At 37.7% G+C, this 21,493-nt stretch overlaps 1 protein-coding gene and 1 long non-coding RNA gene across 9 annotated transcripts in view; one reads left to right on the top strand and one right to left on the bottom strand.

Moving 5' to 3' along the window:
- CUNH12orf56 (chromosome unknown C12orf56 homolog) overlaps nucleotides 1–21,493 on the bottom strand; it is a 112,235-nt gene that overhangs the window by 34,119 nt on the left and 56,623 nt on the right. For all 7 annotated transcript variants that reach the window (XM_019454996.2, XM_019454999.2, XM_019454992.2 and 4 more), the window contains 6 exons: nucleotides 19,081–19,225; nucleotides 12,411–12,517; nucleotides 11,475–11,564; nucleotides 4,669–4,792; nucleotides 1,679–1,753; nucleotides 1,306–1,380 (listed from right to left, as the gene is read on the bottom strand). In XM_019454996.2, the coding sequence (XP_019310541.2) occupies nucleotides 1,306–1,380; nucleotides 1,679–1,753; nucleotides 4,669–4,792; nucleotides 11,475–11,564; nucleotides 12,411–12,517; nucleotides 19,081–19,225 (616 nt within the window). The remainder of the gene's footprint in view (nucleotides 1–1,305; nucleotides 1,381–1,678; nucleotides 1,754–4,668; nucleotides 4,793–11,474; nucleotides 11,565–12,410; nucleotides 12,518–19,080; nucleotides 19,226–21,493) is intronic.
- Nucleotides 1–21,493, top strand: part of LOC109270430 (uncharacterized) — a 109,987-nt gene that overhangs the window by 36,441 nt on the left and 52,053 nt on the right. For both annotated transcript variants that reach the window (XR_002081519.2, XR_008419613.1), the window contains exons 4-5: nucleotides 17,199–17,304; nucleotides 19,224–19,302. This is a non-coding gene — a long non-coding RNA (uncharacterized LOC109270430). The remainder of the gene's footprint in view (nucleotides 1–17,198; nucleotides 17,305–19,223; nucleotides 19,303–21,493) is intronic.

Genomic DNA, 21,493 nt, shown 5'->3' with positions numbered 1-21,493 from the left:
ACTTTTCCCCTTCCCTTCACCCATGGGCTTCTGCTAAGTTTCTGAAGATCCACATATGAGTGAAAACATATGATATCTGTCCTTCTCTAAATGACTTATTTCACTCAGCATAATACCTTCCAGTTCCATCCACGTTGCAGCAAATGGCATGATTTCATTCTTCCTCATTGCCAAGTAGTATTCCATTGTATATATAAACCACATCTTCTTTATCCATTCATCAGTTGATGAACATTTAGGCTCTTTCCATAATTTGGCTATTGTTGAAATCGGTGCTATAAACATTGGGGTACATGTGCCCCTGTGCATCAGCACTCCTGTATCCCTTGGGTAAATTCCTAGCAGTGCTGTTGCTGGGTCATAGGGTAGATCTATTTTTAATTTTTTGAGGAACCTCCACACTGTTTTCCAGAGCAGCTGCACCAGTGTGCATTCCCACCAACAGTGCAAGAGGGTTCCCGTTTCTCCACATCCTCTCCAGCATCTATAGTCTCCTGATTTGTTCATCTTAGCCACTCCGACTGACGTGAGGTGGTATCTCAGTGTGGTTTTGATTTGTATTATGAGAAATTTAAAGCAAAACATGACATAATCAGATTTTTTAAAATAGATCCCTCCAACCAGTCTGGTGGGAAGGTAGGACAGACTATATAGATGTGATTGTACTTTCAAAGAGAGAGAGTCAGTGGTACTAGGGACTAGGATGGTGGCTGACAGGACAGAGTGCCCCAGTGATCCCAAGTGTTAATTCATACTCGCCAACTCATACTTGCTGTTTAAGATAAATGTTCATTTTTTCATTTACATATACAGCCAATATTTTAATGTGTTCTGTTTTCTACAGGATATATTTTAGGTTTTTCATGAAATAAAGATCATATTTATGATACCATTTTAGGGGCAACTAGGTGGTTCAGTTGGTTAGGCGTCCGACTCTTGATCTTGGCTCAGGTCATGATCTCACGGTGGTGGGATTGAGCCCCTTGTTGCTTGGGATTTTCTGTCTCCCTCTTGCTCTGCCCCTCCCCCGCTCATGCCTGCACGTGTATGCTTTCTCTCAAAATAAATAAGTATTTTAAAAACTTAAAAATAAAAGATATAATTTCAGTCCTGTAAGCACTCAGGCCCCAAATATTAAAAAGCGCTTTACCTTAATTAAATAATACAATCATCAGATTTACATTTTGCTTCTATTTCCTAATTGTGACTACTTATAGGGAAAATTTATGTTTTATTAATTAAGCACTGGAGCACCGGTATAATTAACTGTGAGTGGTGCTTTCGTTTTTGCTTCTTGGTACTTACGAAGGGAGGACGACTTTGTAGGAAGGACATCATCCAGCTAATAGCAAACTCTTCTGGTCCCAATCCAAGATTTCCCTAAAAGACTCACAGAAATAAACAAGTTACATTCATGAAGTTTGAGTTGTACATGATATTCATTCTCAAATACATTTTATCTTGATTGATGAAATCAGTATTTAGGAAAATAAGCTGATGAATACTTAAGAGCAAAAGTAGTATCATTTAAATCAGACAATTTTGGAGACCATCTCTAATACAAGCATATTAAAGATATATTATTAATCATTTGATATATAATCACAGAAATATAATAGTCATATGATATATATATAACAATCATACAATATAATATGTATAATAATATATATCGTACCTGCTGAAAGACAAGAAATATCTCATATAAAAGTGCCGTAGCTGTCTCTGTATATTCCTTGATAAGGTTCTGTAACTAGAATTTTAAATAATAGTCAACGCAATATCACTGGCAGAGCCAGAAAATGGTAATTTCTCCTGGTTACCTTTAGGTACTTATAAAAGAATTTTTGATTAACAGAAAATATAATTAGTGTGGTCATTTTTCCTATTACGTTTGGTTCAGTCATTCTAAAAAAAAAAAAACGGCTCCCATAAAAAGACTACTTGGAGTGCCTGGGTGGCTCAACCTTGATTGAGCCAAGTCTTGATTTTGGTTCAGGTCATGATCCCAGAATTGTGGTTCTGCACTGAGCATGGAGCCTGCTTAAGATTCTCTCTTTCTGTCTCTCTTTCTCTCTCTCTCTCTCTCTCTCTCTCCCTTCCTCCCCCCCTCCCCGCCCCTCTCCCCTACTTATGCTCATTCTCTTTTTCTCTCACTGTCTTTCTAAAATTAAAAAGTATATATTTTTTAAAGTTTATTTTTTTAATGTAACTTATTGTCAAAAAAGACTACACATTAGAGAATTTCTAAGAAAGTGGGTCAGGGAAGAAGATACAATGGCCCACAGAATACTAACACCCAAAAAACTGCACACTTGGTTTGCAAAATCATTCAGATCAACAACCCTACATCCTTTCGAGTATTGAAAATATGCCCCCTAGAATTAAGGTGGGAGATTCTCTAGGAAATTTAGCCTTATGCCCAACGTGAACTACAACTCCCTCTGTAAAATGGGTATATATAGGGCTTAGAGACTGTTTTTGCTCTCAAGAACTCCAGTTAGTGAGGCTGTCTTTTAGCACTTGGTGCATGAGAACTGTGTGGGCATGCTACAGGCCAACACATTTTCCCTGACAGTATTCTCTGCAAGAACGAGCTCCAGTTTGAAATTTCATACTGTTAGACCTTGGAACCAAAATTTATATGATCTTCACGAATAGCCTGCGTGCAAAAGATCACCAAGTTCAAAATCAGGAAACTCAGACCTATCTATTCTGCCCACTAGATATTTTTATATGGAAATGCCAGGGTGGGGGAGAGGGGAAAGTGGGTGATGGGCATTGAGGAGGGCACCTGTTGGGATGAGCACTGGGTGTTGAATGGAAACCAATTTGACAATAAATTATATTTAATATAAAAAAATGCCAATAGCAATCCAGTCAACTAATCCCAAACCAAGCTCATTATTTCTCCCCTTTTTAAAAAAATTTTTTAAATGCTTATTTTTAAGAAAAAGAGAGAGCACGAGCAGGGAGGGGCAGAGAGAGAGGGACACACAGAATCCAAAGCAGGCTCCAGGCTCTGAGCTGTCAGCACAGAGCCCAACACGGGGCTCGAACCACAAACCTCAGGCTCATGACCTGAGCCAAAGACAGACAGGTAACTGACTGAGCCACCCAGGTGCCCTTCATTATTTCCCCTTTAAACCTACTTTTCTTGCTATAATTCTTATTTTACACCCTGGCCAGAATCTAAAATTCATCTAATCCTCACAATTTATTTTCACATCAACCTATGAGTGCAATTTCCTAAAAATTACTGGAATCTATCCTCTTTACAACTACCATCTCTTTTTTTCATTAATTTATTCAACAAATATGCTTCAGACCCTATACTAAGTGTTGGGGATACAATGGGTAGCAACAGGGACATGGATAATACTTCATGGAAGGTAGTGGAGAACAAACAATAATCTAATGATCAAATAAATAAATGCGTAGTTGCTAACTGAGACAAGGGCTGTGAAAGAAGAGAATAGGAAGTTAGGAGAACTCTAAAAAGAAGCCTGGTCTCATTTCAGGGGTCAAGGATAGCTTCCCTCTGTCCTATTATCGTTCCTCACCTGGACTCCTGCACTAACTTCTCAGCCCTGCCTGAGTCTTGCTTCTATCCCACTCTTTAATCCCTGATCCACTCACTCCACTGTTAAAAATGGTATTATAGACACTCCATTATAGACTTATAATATTCAGACATATGAATATTATATTCATGTTATATTGAATTAACATCTGTCTCTCTAACCAGACTATAAACCAGTAAGGGCACAGGTTGTATCTGTTTTGCTTCTTGTTTGTGCCCCCACAGGCTAGCACACTGTTTAGCTCATAACAGATTTTCAACAAGTATCTATTGAGTGAATGAAAACATGTAAGAGTTTTCTAAAACATAACTGTATGTTTAAGAACTATCAAACCATGTCCCATCCTTTTTTTTTTAAGTTTATTTGAGAGAGAGGGAGAGAGAACATGAGTGAGGGAGGGACCGAGAGAGAGAGAATCCCAAGCAGGAACCACACTGTCAGCACAGAGCCTGACATGGGGCTCGATCCCACAAACCATGAGATCATGACCAGAGCTGAAATCAAGAGTCAGACACTCAACTGACTGAGTCACCCAGGCACCCCTGTATCCCATCCTTTAAAAAAAATTATGTGTTGTTCTGCTTGAAATAAACTAATAATAAACTGATTTATTCTCTCAGGATATGTGCTTTCTAGGTGGTTTGATATTTCTAATGTTTTAGTAAAACTTTAGAAAAACAAGTAATTCTCACTGAGTTTGCACTACTTAGATAGCTAAGGAGATGATAAACTAAAGCAAGAGAGTTAACCCTAAAATCTCTTAATGAGAGTGCTTTTTTACCATTAGACCCTACTATGGAATTACATATACATAAATGTTTTGTATAGAGACAAATAAGCAGATTTATCTAATACATGCTGAATACTAATTATTTTCCTTAGTATACATACTTAAAACATCTAAAATGGATGTATTAATATTGATAGACTAGCTATCTAAGTTTTGAGGTTAATGGTAAAATATTTACTCTGAATTATATTTATAGTCTCTACCATTTCATGGTCTACATTAGAAGACAGAAATCCAGAGCACCCCTATATATTATATTTAGTCTACCCCAAAATTCTTATCTTATCATCTTACCTCAGCATCAAAAGACATCTCAACTAAAGTTGAATCAGCCACCAACTGGATATCAAACACAGGACAAGATTTTGGAATCTGAGGTTCACTAATTAATATTACCAAAAGATTAAATAATGCTCCCCTAAAAAAAAATAAAAGGCAATTAATAAAGTTTGAAAAGAAAAATAGTAAAGCCAAGTTTGCAGACACTGAATATAATTACATTTAAAAGTATAAAGCATTAAGGCACCTGGGTGACTCAGTCAGTTAAGCGTTTGACTTCGGCTCAGGTCATGATCTCATGTTTGTGGGTTCGAGTCCCACATCAGACTCTGTGCTGGTGGTGTAGAGCCTGCTAAGGATTCTCTCTCTCTCTCTCTCTCTCTCTCTCTCTCTCTGCCCCTTCCCCATTTTTGTGCTCTCTCTCTCTCAAAATAAATAAACTTTAAAAAAAAAAAAGTGTATGTGACACATGCATATCATTTTTTTAAAAAAGTATAAAACATTGAAGACCATTCTCTGAACTTTTGGAGCCTTGGACATGCAGACAATTAAGTAGTGATAAAAAATTTAATTCAAAATATAATTTCTTTGTCTTTTGGCTCAAAGCAAGTATAGGTCTAGAAGTTCACAAAGCTTAGGAAGCTTAGTAAGTCTGGACTTAAGGGAAATTTGGGTGAGTTCAGTTGAATCAGTATTGCCCAAAGGGCTTCCCCCTCCCTGCCCCCCGCCAAAGGGCTTTTTATGGCCTATTAATTCCAGGAAATATTATAGTAAAAAAAATAGATTATTTGTTTGAAAGAGGCATAGTAAATACTTGGTTAAACCGAATTCATTGCATATCTTTACTACTGGACTTCTCAGAGGCTTTAATATGCTCACATGCATTGTATATCTCTGAGACAAAGAAACCACCATATGAAACACTTCTTAAAATGCTTATTTGAACACAGATTTTTTTGACTCTAGAACCCTTTATAAAATTTTTGGGTTGAAATACAGTTAACATATTAGCTTCAGGGGTACAACATAATGATTCAGCAATTATATGCACCATCAAATGCTCACCACGATAAGTATAGTTACCATCTGTCACCATAGAAGTTACTATAATATGATTAACTATATTCCCTATGCCATACTTTTCATCCCCATGACTTATTTATTTTATAGCCGGAAATTCGTACCTCTTAATCCCCTTCACCTATTTTACCCATCCCCCCCTCCATCCCGCAACCACTAGTTTCTTCTCTGTATTTACAACTCAGTTTCTCTTTTTGTTGTTATTTGTGTTTGTTCATTTGTTTTGTTTTAAAGTTTCCACATGTAAGTGAAATCGTATGATATTTGTCTTTGTCTGACTTATTTTACTTAGGATAATGCCCTCTAAGTCCATCCATATTGTTACAAATGGCAAGATTTCATTCTTTTTATGGCTGAGTAGTATTCCAGTATAATATATATGTATATTATAACCTCTTCTTTATTCATGCACCTACTGATGGATCTTTAGGTTGGTTCCATATCTTGGTATTGTAAATAATGCTGCAGTAATTATAGTGCATATATCTTTTCGGATTATTGTTTTCATTTTCTTTGGATAAATACCAAGAAGTAGAATTACTGGATCATATGGTACTTATATTTTTAGGTTTTTGAGGAACCTCCATACTATTTTCCAGAGTAGCTACACCAGTTTATATTCTCGAAAACAGTGCATGAGGATAGAATTATTTTTTTAACAAAGCATTTCAAAGGCTTACTATTCCACTGAAGACTGTTAGTTAATAAAACTAGTATTAAACTTTAAGTCTTTTGCTTTCCAAAGTGGTGTACTATCCATTAATCTACACTAATAACTCACTTAAATTGTTACTACACATTTGAATAATACACACTATTATTTGAAAATAAAAGGGCAAAAAAAAAAATCACAATGCAAAGCAAGGATTCTGAGGCGATAGGTTTGGTAACACCATCTTCATGCGTGTCATGCAATCCATATATGGTTGAAAAGGAGCTGAAGGCAGGCTTGCCTAACTGAAGACAGTGCCAGAGTAGCTTCGACAGATGGGAATAGTAAAAGAATTTACAGCTAGGACTATATAAAAATCCTCTATAACCATAAGCATCTCTTTGTAATGGAATAAAGGAGACTAAAAAAATCCCTGCTTGGTAATATTTGAGGCTTCATAATCTTTTTTGTATCTTAAATTAAAAAAAAATAGTATTTATTCATTTTTGAGAGACAGAGCATGAGTAGGAGAGGGACAGAGAGAGAGGGAGACACAGAATCTGAAGCAGGCTGGGCTCAAACTCACAAACTGTGAGATCATGACCTGAGCCGAAGTCTGATCTTAACCAACTGAGCCACCCAGGCACCCTGAGGTTTCTTAGCCTTTTTACAATCACTTAAATCATTACCATGATTACAAGTTCATGATTAACCAAAATTTTAATAAAAATAGGATTCCCTTCATTTCTCCAACTCAAAGAGCAAGTCAGTTCTCATATCTACAAAAGAAGAATCATGTCAGCACACTTCTCAAAAAAGTAGGATATGTCCTACAGGATATTTGCTAATGTTTTATTCAGGCTGTTTTAAAATAGCCAATCTTACTTTTAGAAGATCCTTCCAAAATCAACAAAACATTCCATTTAGAAGCTTTTCTTGATATTAAGTTTGAAATGGCATTCCATTTTCTATTACATTTAATTAAAGTCCTTTATTTTCAGCAGTATCTTCTTTTAAAAGTATCATATATCCAGGGCTAAGGGAAGAAACTCAAATTCTGGGTCACTTGCTGTGATAATATATGAATTCAAGCATGACAGTATTAAAATATGAAAGGATTATGGCACATTTTGAGAAGAAATACACAGAACTGAGTTGAACTAATAAAATCTCTACTTAAGGAACAAATTAAGAGGAAAATGCAGAAATGATTAAATGCTTTTTTATTTGCTCAAATGGAGTTTAATTTGGAATCTACTCCTTCTGCCAACACTATTTAAAATCCACTAGGTCAATAATAGAAAAAATTTTAATCTATATGGTAGTTTCATCCCCAAAAACAAAGACGACTTATGGGGTTGACATTACAGTCTTAAAAAATGGTGCCAACAGTTGTGATACTTTTGTTTAGATTGTTATTATTTCCAGTGTAAGAATTTTGAATGCATTGTAATATATTTTTATACAGACTTTGAAAGGCAAACTCATGGTCTCATAAGGCAGTCTATGTTATTGTGGTAGGCAGAATTCTAATATGGCTTCCAAGATATCTTACCCCCTTTTATATATACCCTAAATAATCCTTTTCCCTTAAGTATGGGCAGGACCTGTGAATATATTAAGCTATTACTCCTGTGATTATGTTATGTTAGATGAGAAAGGTGAAGGGATTTTGCATACATGATTAAGGTTCCTAATTTGTTGACTTTTGAGTTAATGAAAGGGAGATTATCCTGGGTGAGCCTGATTATCGAGCTGAGCCCTTTAAAGAGTGCTTAGGCCTTCCCTGAGCTCAGAGATAGTCTCCTGCCAAGAAGCAAACCATCATGAGTGTACAGCTATAAAGAAATTAATTCGGCCAACAGAAACCCAAATGAGTTTGGGAGATAACCCCAAGCCTCAGATGAGACAGCAGCCCCAGCCAACGCCTTGACCACTGCCTTGTGAAAACCAGAGCACGTGATCCAACTGAGCTATGCCCAGATTTCCTGATCCACAGAAACTGTAGGATAAGTAATTTATAGAGTTTTAAGTCACTGAGTTTGCAGTAATTTGTTACAGGGTAATAGAAAACTAATGCAGTTATATTAAACTTTACTGTGCTAATTAATGCTATGGGTAACATGACAGGACCCTATGCATATCTAAAAGTTAGTATTACAACCAGACTGTATTATAGCAATATATGTGCACCAGTGTACATGAAAATAATTAGTCGTATCAGGAAAGGGACTTGCTGTAGTAAGGCTGATGTGTCCAAACCAAATTAAGAAAGAACAATTAAAACAACACTTTGCAGCAGAGGTTAGTAAGAGTGATGGTTTTTCAACTTGGACAGAGAAAGGTAAGGACCAAAAAGTGTATAAAAAAGGTAACGTGATTCTGCAATAATTCAGTATGTCAAAAGACAGAAATGTAAGAAATAATTTTGGATCTCTGTCCTGGAGATTGGGGAAATGGCAGTTCTATCAACTACATAAAGAAGTATAGGGACGCTTGGGTGGCTCAGTCAGTTAAGTGGCCAACTTTGGTTCAGGTCATGATCTCAGAGTTCATGAGTTTAAGCCCCACATTGGGCTCTGTGCTTATAGTGCAGAGCCTGCTGGGATTCTTTCTCTCTCCCTCTCTCTCTGCCCCTTCCCTACTTGTACTCTCTCTCTGTGTCAAAATGAATAAATAAACTTCAAAAAAAAAAAAAAAAAAGTATACATAGGGGGCACCTGACTGACTCAATCAGTAAAGCATGGGACTCTTGATCTTGGGGTTGTAAGTTCGAGCCCCATGTTGGATATAGAGATTACTTAAAAAAAAAATAGAGAAAATAATAGAGTGTGTCTTACTTGTTCACTGTAAAGCAGGGTCAGCAAACTACGGCCTGTAGGCCAAATAACCCAGAGCCTATTTCTATAAATAGAAATTCTATAAATTTCCTTAATTGGAACAGAGCTATGCCCATTCATTTATATATTGTCTGTGACTGTTTTTCTGTTACAGTGGCTAAGTTGAGTATTTACAACAGAGACTATATGGCCTGAAAAGCCAAAAATGATTACTCTATGGCCCTCTACAGAAATGTTTGACCACCCTGGTATACAGTATAGTATGCCCATAGTCCTTGGCACATAGCAAGTTGCTTAAGAAATGTTAATGAATAGGGGCGCCTGGGTGGCTCAGTCGGTTACGCGTCCGACTTCGGCTCAGGTCATGATCTCGCGGTCCATGGGTTCGAGCCCCGCGTCAGGCTCTGTGCTGACTGCTCAGAGCCTGGAGCCTGTTTCAGATTCTGTGTCTCCTTCTCTCTCTGACCCTCCCCCATTCGTGCTCTCTCTTTGTCTCAAAAATAAATAAATGTTAAAAAAAATTTTTTTTAAAGAAATGTTAATGAATATAATCATTAAAATTAATTTATAAAGTTCTCTAATAAATAGCCAGAACAAAATTACTAGGAGTTCTTATTCTTTTCCCTGGTTCAAATGTTTTAGAGCCCATGCTCTCATTTTTCTTCTACTTTCTACTAGAGAAAATTTAGATAAACAGTTGATGAGGGTGGAAAAAAATTAAGATTTTAGTCAGAACATTGGCCTAGCATGTAATTCATAATCTATAAATCATATAAAAAGGTCAAGCAGATAATATGCAAAATGTGCAAACACGTACTTTCTGGGGCAAAGAATGCTATTGTCCCCCTGTTTTACATTCTTTCATTCTTTCTTTTAATAATAGGTATCCCTATCACCATCCAAAGTTTAGCTAGGTACATAGCCATGTAACTACGGACACATCCAACCATCCAAAGTTTAGCTAGGTACATAGCCATGTAACTACAGACACATCCAAGCTCTCTTGAAGCTATATATGGGCCTATGCCTAAAGTTCTCATCTGCAGAATGTGAGCAGAAAAATCATATACGCCTTGTTTAAAAAGGAAATGTGCAGGGCTCCTGGGTGGCTCAGTCAGTTAAGCCTCCAACTCTTGACTTCGGCTCAGGTCATGATCTCACCGTTCATGGGATCAAGCCCTGCATTGGGCTCTGCACTGACAGCATGGAGCCTGCTTGGGATTCTCTCCCCCCCTGTTTGCCCCTCTCCACCGTGCGTGCGCTCTCTCAAAATAAATAAACTTACACCATAAGCATTTTTCTTTTTAAAAAGGAAATTTGCTTGCCTTCTACTTCTCTTCCTCCATTCCATAGGATTTAAGGAAGTCTCAGAGGTCAGCCAGCTTCAATCATGAAGACAAACACAGTGTAATAAAAAAAGTCAGAGCAGGGCACTTGGGTGGCTTAGTCGGTTGAGCGTCTGACTTCAGCTCAGATCGTGATCTCACAGCTCATGAGTTCAAGCCCACATCAGCCTCTGTGCTGACAGCTCAGAGCTTGGAGCTTGCTTCAGATTCTGTGTCTCCTCTCTCTCTGCCCCTCCCCTTCTTGCTCTCTGTCTCACTCTCTCTCTCAAAAATAATAAACGTTAAAAAAAAAAAAAAAAAAAAGATGTCCAAGCAACAAAAGGGAAGGAACCTAGGTCTCTGGCTGATCTCGTAGAGGAAAGCGTGACTATGTACTCTGGACTAGTATGTGAAAAGATGTAAATTTCTATCTTCTGCGGACCACATATTTTAGCATATCTTTATTATAGCAGCTTACCCTATGTTAATAAACCCCCAACATCATTCACTTCAAAGTCACACAATTATATATTAGATGAAGCTACTATAACTCCTGCATTTGCAATATAGTCTTTCTGTTGTGTGGGTATAAGGGCACTCTATAAAATTCTAGTAAAGAAGCCCTGGCTTTAAATGTATGATGGGGCATTTGGTCTCTTTCAAGTTCAGCAGACAATGACAAAATATAAAATTATGCCAAAAAAAATCTTTGTGCCCTTAATAATCCAGAGAGACAGAGAGTGCTCACTATGTGCCAGTTGATCTGTTCATCACAGAAGGAAGTGGAAAGACAAAAGAGTTTCATATACTTACAAGGGAATTGACTACAAGAGTAAAAGAGCTATCAGTTTTGGAAGACACTCAATAGAGTACTTAATGGGTTGCAACTACAAGGTCCCAATGTCTTCTTCTAAAAAACCTTACTTCTTAGCTGCCAATGTCTTCAGGCGTGATGACTCAGTTTCTGTTTCTCTGAACATCAGTCCCAGAGTCTGCATAATTTCAATGCATGCCCTAGAAAACAAAGAGGAAAAAAAGCACGGAAATGGCATGATTGCATTACAAGTCCAGAATTTCACAAAATCAGTAATCCTTGATAGAATTGCTCTCAGGTAATTTATATAGAAAAAAAGTACGAGAAGGAAATTCTGTATATCAGATTGTCAACGTTGGTTGACCACTCTGTGATTGCTATATAGTAAACACTCAGAAATATTTGTTGAATGAATCAATAGCTGAATGTCAGGATTAAGTTATTTTCATATTGTTTTTTTATCCTTAACATTTTTTTCTGATAATCACACACTACTTTAAAATTTTTTTAAATAATTTTAACTTTTTCAGGTAGGTAATATTTGGCTCAAAATTTCAAAGGTAAAAAAGGGCAGACAGTGAAAGGTGTCTTTCCTCCAGACACCCATTTTTTTTTCCTTTGGGACAACCAATATTCTAGTCTCTTGTATAGCCTTTCTTTAAAAAGTAGAACATAATGGGGGCACCTGCTTGGGTGGCTCAGTTGGTTAATCATCCGACTTTTGATTTTGGCTCAGGTCATGATCTCATGGTTCATGAGTTCGAACCCTGAGTCAGGCTCCACACTGAGAGTGAGGAGCCTGCCTGGGAATCTCCCTCTCCCTCTCTCTCTCTGCCCCTCCCCTACTTGTGCTCTCTCTCTCCCAAAATAAATAAATAAACTTAAAAAAAAGTAGAACAAAACGAATGCTATTTTAAAAAATTTATGTGAAGCAAAACTTGCAGCGCCATTTATCATTAATATGGTACGTATTTTGTCCAGTGCCTTCCATTCATCTTTAACACCGTAGGGGTGAAAGAATCTATGATTATCCAGTTAATACTTACACCAGCTCATCAGCCCTTTGGCTTCTATTTTGAAGTGTGCTCTTATCCCTAGACTCTGGCAAGTACTCACGAAGTTTATTCACTAGGAAATAGAAAAGGTCACTGGTCTGTGAAAGCAAGCAGGAAAGAAGATGGTAAATAAGGTATCAGATGGTAAAACTCTATCTTTACATAATAAAAATATGAAGAAATTATTCTCTGGGGACGAAGTGAATTAAAATATCTCTCATTAATATTAGCATAATCCGAACTGAAAACACTTTTACTTACCACCAGGAAACAGACCACTGTTCTGGTGAACAGAGCCAGAGCTAAAGCCTAGGGGTGATGCTGAGAGATGCTTAATAGGCTTGGCTCTCCCGTTAATATTGAAGGCCCTCTAGAAGTAGGTGTTTAATCTCAGGCAAGTCATTTACTTACCTGGGAATAATATATTAAATGGAGGCTACTCTAATTCCTGTCTTTCCAAAGTAATTTGGCCTTTGTGAGGATACAATGAAATAAGGGCTAGAAAAACACTTTTAAAAATGTTTGCTAACCTGGCTCCTGGGTGGCTCAGTTGGTTAAGCGTCCAACTTCGGCTCAGATCATGATCTCACGGTTCATAGGTTCGAGCCCCGCATCAGGCTCTGTGCTGACAGCTCAGAGCCTGGAGCCTGCTTTGGATTCTGTGTCTCCCTTGCTCTCTGCCCTTCCCCTGCTTGTGCTCTGTCTCTCTCTGTCTCTCAAAAATAAATAAATGTAAAATAAATAAATATATATATTTACTAACCTAAAAGCAAACTCACAGCATTGGTGTAGCCTAATGAAGATGGTGGAGAATGATACTAATAATTCTGTTAATACAGTATATTTCCATCTCTGCCAAAATAAACACAGACTTAAGAGTGCAGGAACCAAATTTTTTGTGCTTCTATGCCGTCTCTTGAGATAAATCGAGCATGAAGTAAGCACTGGCCCATGAAATCAGGCAAGTTGGTACTAATTAGAAATATAATGTAATTGCTTCTCTTTTCTGTCCCTCTCTTGTTCATTTTCTTCCCCAGGACTTTTGTTTCCTAGTGACAAATTAGACTCTTTGTTTAGACAGGTATTATGGGTGCCTGTATATAGGTGATCTGGCATGAGAAGAGGCTGAGGATGGCAGGTGGAGAAAGGGACCAGAGGAGAAAGAGCAGGATGCATAGCAGACCCTCTCAGAAGGGCTGCTGTTTACTCACTGCCCTGGTAAATTAGCACGGTTGGTGGCTCTGCACACTAACTCTGGTGCCTAGTTCTTTCAGTTCATATCCCAGCTCTGCCATGGGTCAGCTTTGTCATATTTGGCAAATTACATACACACTGTATGACTCAGGTTATGTCTAAGATGGAATTAATGTCACCTGATGGGGCTGAAATAAGATAGTATGTGTAGGGGCTTCTGGGTGGCTCAGTCGGTTGAGCATCTGACTTCGGCTCAGGTCATGATCTCACACTCCGTGAGTTCAAGCCCCACATTGACCTCTGTGCTGACAGCTCAGAGCCTGGGGCCTGTTTCGGATTCTGTGTCTGCCTCTCTCTCTGCCCCTCTCCAGCTCGTGCTCTGTCTCTCTCTCTCCCTCAAAAATAAATAAAAACATTTTTTAAAAGAGAAAAAAATAGAATTACCATATGATTCAGCAATCCCACTAATGGGTACACTCCCAAAAGAACTGAAAGAGTCTCAAAGAGGTATTTACACACCCATATTCATAATGGTAATATTCACAATAGCTTAAACATGGAAGCAACCCAAGTATCCATCAATGGAGAATGGATAAGCAAAATGTGTTATATACATAAATGGAATATTACTCAGCCTTAAAAAGAAGCAAATTCTGACATATGCTACAACATTGATGATCCTAGAAGACATGATAAGTAAAATAAGCCAGTCACAAAAAGACAAATACTGGATGGTTCCACTTACATGAAATATTTAGAGAAGTTAAATTCATAGAAGTAGAAAGAAGAATGGTGTTTCCAGAGGCTGCGTGAAGTGGGGGAATGAGGAGTTATTGTTTGTTGAGTATAGTTTCAGTTTTCCAAGATGAAAAGAGTTCTGGAGAGGCTCCAACAGTATACAGGACCTACTTAAAATCACTGGACCATACATTTAAAAATGGCTAAGATAGGGACACCTGAGTGGCTCAGTCCGTTAAGCATCTGACTTCAGCTCAGGTCATGATCTCACGGTTCATGGGCTCTTTGCTGATAGCTGAGTCTGAATCCTGCTTCAGATTCTGTGTCTCCTCTCTCTGCCCCTCCCCTCTTGTGCTCTCTCCCTCTCTCTCTCTCAAAAATGAACATTAAAATTTTTTTCTTTTAATGGTTAAGATGGTAAATTCTATGTTTATGTGTATTGTACCACAATAAAAAATAATGTTGAGAAAAAAAAAAAACTTCATGGAGAAAAAATAAAGGGTTAGGAAGGAACATGAACAGAGAATTCTTTCATTCACTCATTCATTGATTGAACACATAACTACGGATTATCAGCTATGTAGCAGGAACTGTACTAGGTAATGAGATATCTTGAGCAAAGTAGACAAACAAACATGGTGTCCATAATCCTAAAGCTTACAATTTAGTTGACCTATGAAAAAATGTTCTCATAATTTAAAATTTACTTGTAAGAAAATTGTTTAAAAAAAAAAAAGATCACCTTAAAGAAAATTATACCCCATACAGTTGATTTCAAAAGGGGACATTGTGTGTGTGTGTGTGTGTATGTGTGTATAGTACATAATATATTTATATAAAATTATATATATTTGTAAAATTTTATTTATATGAAACTATTATATGTATGATTTTTTTATCATCTTACTCAGGAACCAAAAATTTGAGATGCCTCTAGTCTCCCCACGCCAGTGTGGGTTCCTGAGGAAGTTTCACACAACCTTATGTTCACCAGGGAGCCCAGCACAAAGTTGCAAAAATAAAAGAGAAATAAATATTAATAAATAATATTATAAATATTATTATATATTATATTTATATTATATATTATAATATATAATAATATATAATATATTATATTATTATATATAATTTATATATATAATTTATTATATTTAAATATAATTATTATATTTAAATATATATTATATATTATATATTTATATTATAATAATATAAATATTATAAATAAAATTAATAAAAAGAGAAATGGCTTAAGCTTAAAGCCATAATAACTTTAAAGAAAAAAGCTCCTAAAAGAAGATAAAAATGTTGACTTTTATTAGTTATGTATGTTAACTTTGTATAAATGAATGTAAGATTGTGGTTGTGGATTAGAGAGAACATAAGGCTACCAGGTCTTGGTAGCATGGTGGGGAGGAGAACGAGGTACCCCACTAAGTGTGGGGAGACCACAAATAGGGAGACTGCCCATATAACTTTTATTTCCCGCTCTCTTCATTTTGGCCTCTCATTTTTGACAACTGAATTAGAAGACCTATTTTAATCCATCTAAGGACATTACATTAAAGAAGGGCTGCAGTATTTTCTTTTTTTTAATGTGTATCTATTTATTTTTGAGAGAGTGATAGAGACAGACAGAGAGGGAGACAGAGAATCCCAAGCAGGCTCTGCACTGTCAGCACAGAGCCCAGTGCAGGGTCCAAACTCACCAACTGTGAGATCATGACCCGAGCCGAGATCAAGAGTTGAGCACTTAACTAAGCCACCCGGGCGCCCCTGCAGTATTTTCAGTTAAGCAACAGAACATGAATGCTTTATTCCTAGATTTCTGATCAGGTTACTTTTTCACAAGACAATAAACTTTCAGTTCAATACGAATTGATTATGGGACCTGGTATACGCATGGCACACGTTAGACCTTAGGGTGAATACAAAGATGATGAGTGAGACACATGCCTGTCCTGAAGAAGCTTATAGCATACAAGGGTAGATTTAAAAATTTGCCAAAAACTGTAGTAAAAAGGAGACTTTCTGAGCTAATTCTTGACGGTAGGAACTGTGTCTTACTCATGCTCACATTTCTAATGCCTATTCCCATTCCTGGCCTAGAGCAGGCATGTAATAAATATTTGTTGAATTGTTAGAAGGTGCTGAGATACCATAGAACTGCATTGTCCAACACAGTAGCCACTGGTCACATGGCAGTGCTTAAATTTAAATCGATTAAAATGGTGGGGCGCCTGGGTGGCTCAGTCGGTTAAGTATCCAACTCTTGATTTCAGTTCAGGTCATGATCTTACAGTTCGTGAGTTCAAACCCTGCGTCAGGCTTTGCACTAACAATATGGAGCCTGCTTGGGATTCCCCCCGCCCTTTGCCCCTCCCCCACTCACAATCCCCCCCACTTCTTGAAAATAAATAAACATTCTTTTAAATTTCACTTCCCTAGCCACTGGCCACATTCATTGTGGCTAGTGGCTACTTTATTGAACAGCATAGATTAAAGAACATCAAAGAAAGTTCTATGGTACAGGACTGCCAAAACAGATGAGAAAGAGGAGGGTTCCAAAGTTCCCCATAGAGGATGACAGGAAAGGCAGAAGAACGGCATTTGAGCTGAGCCTTGAAAAATGGATGGGTAGGATTTTAACAGGAGAAAATGGAAGAAAGAGTAGCCTAGAGATAACAGCAGGGGAAATGAGGAGGGGCTGGAAGGACAAGGTGTTCAAGTCACCCCACGAAGCTGGAGCTTTTAGAGGAAAGAGATGAAAGCAAGGAAGTGTGGGGTTGAGTGGGTTAGGCCCAGCCTCATTCTCTTTCTTTGTATCTTTCTTTGGCTCCACAGCCAAGGCCATATGCATCAGGCACATTGGAAGATTGGACATGCTGAAGACACCTCGAGGCCAACGCTCTGATATTCAACATCAACACCCTTCTTGCTAGTCTAACCTGTAAGTGGTACCTCAGTTCTCCTACCTAGACATCTGCTTTAAATCCAGTCCCCCGATTGTGTCTGGTTTATCTAAGTGGACATCTGTGAGCCCAGTGTGAAGTCCTTTGCTAGTCCTCTCCCAGCTGCTAGGTTTACTCTGGACAATCTTTATATCCTTGCCACCTCCCCTACCTCATTCCATGAAGACTCTATTGCCAGACCCTAAACAAGCAGATCTTCCTGGTGTCAAATGTTTTTGCAGACATTTGGGTATAACCTACGCATGTGCTGGAATGCCCTGATCTCTTTTGCACACTCTCTGTGTAGAGGCCACTCTCCCCGCCGGTGCTCTGTGCCTTCCCTGGGAGCATCTACAGCTGGGTTCGTTTGCCCAGTGCCTGCCCTATATAGATGTTGGCCCTTCCTGAAAACCCACCTTGCATGGGCCATGCCTGTCCAAATTTGGAATCTGTGACAGAAGTCCTTAGTGGAGAGCCTTAAATGCTAAAGCCAACGTGTTTGTACTTCGAAGGGAGAGCCACAAGTTTTTGAGTGCGCAAGGACACAAAATCAGAGTTACAGATTAAACTGATACCACGTGTTTAAACTGGTACCAGTTTTATTAAACTGATACCAGTCCAGGGATGGACTGGAGAGTTATATTTGGGTGTGATATAATACCAGTTTCCTTAGCCTTTTCACATTAACTCCATTTCCATGTTCATAATCACCTTGTGTGGTCATTTTGATGCCTGTCCCTATATTCTCTACAATCCTCTTTAGTTTTGGAGTCAAGACCCAGATGTTATATTCCTAACAGGGTGTATCCAGTTCAAGCATTTACGTAGCACAGTATCATTGTTGCCTGTCTCAGTGTTGGGGGACATTTGACATAATATTCTATGCAGCTAATACGCCCTCTAATTAGGGTAATTAACCATTTCAGTTTGCTTGGGACTATCCTAGCTTTTGCACTCAAAGTCCCATATCCTGAGAACTTCTTCAGTCCTAGGCAAGCTGTGACAGTTGGTCACCCAAGTGTGGGCAAACCTGGATGGTTGGTCGTCCTACATGTGAAGCCCTTTGAATCTAAGACCAGGACTGTCTTGTATGGCTGGGGAGCTGTGCACTTTACAGCTGCTCAATAAAATGTTGGCAACTCTGAAACCACTGGCCAGAATTAGGATACAACATATAGCCATCAAGAGGAGCTCAACCCGAGGCAGGGCTCACCCCCTCGTTAGCACCATATCAGTACTCACCAGGGCTTCTGAATACCTGCCCATGAAACTGAAGTAAGTCTTACAGAGTAAGTCTATAACTTGCTGAGTGAGAGCTAGGTTGATTTGACTCCCCAGGAGTCACCTTTTTAAAAAGTCCTACGTTCACAAGTAACTTGTTTTAATTGTACTTATATTGTAGGGTTACCTGAAGGTAAAACTTCTTAAAATCTACTTTCTCATCTCACTCTCTGTACCCATACATCTTGCATCCCAGAAGCTCCCCCTCCAACACACACATATACATGTGGTTGCCAAACCAACCCACATAAGGTACTTTTTGCTACCATTCTCTTTCCCCATCTCCCCTCCGACACACACATATGCATTATTGATTACATCACAAGATTTCAAATACTGAGTCATGATTGCATTAAATTTCCATCAACATTTTAAAATACAGCCTCCGAATACAAGACAACATTTATTTGTATTTTACTACATGCTCAAATATCCTGCATTCGATAAATAGCTGGAACAAGTTTCAAAGATTAAAAATAAAACAAAACACCTACTTTCCAGAAAAGCCTTTTCAGAATGAAGTTTTTCTGGGCTGCTACTTTAAGTTCTGTAATTAGACAAAGTATCTTCCTCAACGTATTGTCTTTAAGGAAAAGTTCAGATTTAAGTTGACTGAAGAGCTTAATTTTCTCCTCAGATCTACAGAAACACAAGAAAAAAATTTCCATGTAAAAAATGGTAAACAGCAGTTGAAGAATATCAACAATTATTGACAGGTTTGTAAGACTTTGTTTCTAATGGAATTTTAATATAGTTTTGTGCTTCTAGTTTTATTACTCATTAGTAATGGACCTTGCTTTCCCCAGATTGAGCTATTTATAACTCTCCAGGCATACTTTTGCCCGTGCCCCTTTACTCAAGCTGTATCCACGTCAGCAATGCTCTCAGTGTCCCTAGGAAACTTCTGTCTCTCTTTCATAGTCTAGCTTGGAGTTTGCTACATACCATCTACCATACTGCCTGAGCCAAATGGAGTATTATTTGCTTAATATTTTTTCTTTAAATCAACTCCCTTTGTGTGTGTGTGTGTGTGTGTGTGTGTGTGTGTGTGTGTGTAGAGACAGAGAGAGAGATTATTCACAAAGAAAACTTTGTATCACTACTTTACAAGGAGAACCAGTGTCATGTGCCATAAATAGCAGGTAACTGTAAAAACATCAGGGAAGCAACACAGATTCTACATTGATGCGCCACATTCCCAGCCTGAGGCCTGCTCTCTCTTTGACAAAAAGGCAGATGAGCATGTCTCAGAGAGCTCCCGCTTTGGGCACCAAGCCCAGAGGTTCTCCCTAATGAGACTGGACTAGTTGGAAAAGCAATCACTGTTCCACTGTGAAATTCAAAGTTATTTCTTGCCATGTCAGAATACCACATGCATTCATTTCTTGTCACTGACCTGCGTACGTTCGATACTTCAGGAAAAGCTGGCTTTGCTGAAGAGAGTAACACCTCCCCCTTAAAGCCTTCCCTAATTCCAGCATGAATGAGGACCCTCTCCTATAGCACTTTTCCCACACGTCTTATATATTATATATGTTATATATATATATATAACATATATATAACACATATATAATTTATATATATTATACATAACAGACATATATAATATACATATTATATTATATATTATATAATATATTATGTTTATTATATTATATGTTATATATTGTATTATATATTATATATTATAATTATATATTATATGTATAATATATAATATGTATTATGTATGTTATATGTTATATGTTATATATGTGTGTTATATATTATATATGTGTTATATATTATATTATATATTAATATATAAATATAATTATATTTATTTAATTGTATAATATGTATTTATTTAATTATATAATATAATTAATATATATATATATTATATATCTTTTGCCCCATTGTTGTGATCGTGTACTTGTCCTGGGCACTTTTCATGGACTAACTCATGCAGTCCCATGAAGGGGGTACGGCTGGGAATTACTGTTACATTTATGGGATGTTAGAAAGGTTAAGTAGCCTGTCCAAGTTCATACAACTAGTGATTCAGAAGAGCAGGGTGCAAAGTAGTGGTAGAAGAGATGTTTCATATTCTGTGTAGGTCAGTGGAAACTTCCTAAAATTTCTGACTTGAAGTCAAAATATTTTTAAAAAATCTTTTTTAACATTTTTATTCACTTGTTGAGAGACAGAGAGAAACAGAGCGCAAGCAGGGGAGGGGCAGAGAGAGAGGGAGACACAGAATCCGAAGCAGCCTCCAGGCTCTGAGCTGTCAGCACAGAGCCCGACGTGGGGCTCCAACCCATGAACTGCGAGATCATGACCTGAGCTGAAGTCGGCCGCTTAACTGACCCAGCCACCCAGGAACCCCAAAGTAAAAATATTTTTACCACCTACTCCAACCTTAATACCAGCCATTTATCCCAATACTACTGCACGGAATCTTGGCTCTTGCCTACTACCTCCCCTTTTATTTAAAAACAAGTATGATTTTCTCTTCTATCCAATCACTGAGCCTCTCTTAGTAACAAAAACAGGAAGACTTCCTGAAAAACAGTCCTTTTCCAGTGGAGAGTCTGAAAGAGAAATGATCAAGAATTCAGGGATAGAAGTCAGAGGCAGAAGAACATGATTATAAATATGGGGTTCAGATTCTAGATCTGCCTCTCTTTACCTGAGTAGTTACCATGGGCAAGTTACCTACTCTCTGTGTGCCTCAGTTTCCCATCTGTAAAATAGGTATTATCATACCTACCCCATCATTTTGATACTTTGGTTACTACATGTGCTTAGCACACGGTAAATATTTAATAAATAGTTTGTAAATAAAATACGAACGAGCTTTGATCCCACTTCCCTATACATCCACTTCTAATTACAATCCCATTTCACTAAAGAAAATACTAT

Source organism: Panthera pardus, unplaced genomic scaffold (genome assembly GCF_024362965.1).
Source record: "Panthera pardus isolate Hobbes unplaced genomic scaffold, ASM2436296v1 HiC_scaffold_6, whole genome shotgun sequence".
Classification (NCBI taxonomy): Eukaryota; Metazoa; Chordata; class Mammalia; order Carnivora; family Felidae; genus Panthera; species Panthera pardus.
This window is presented reverse-complemented; position numbering and strand designations above follow the sequence as displayed.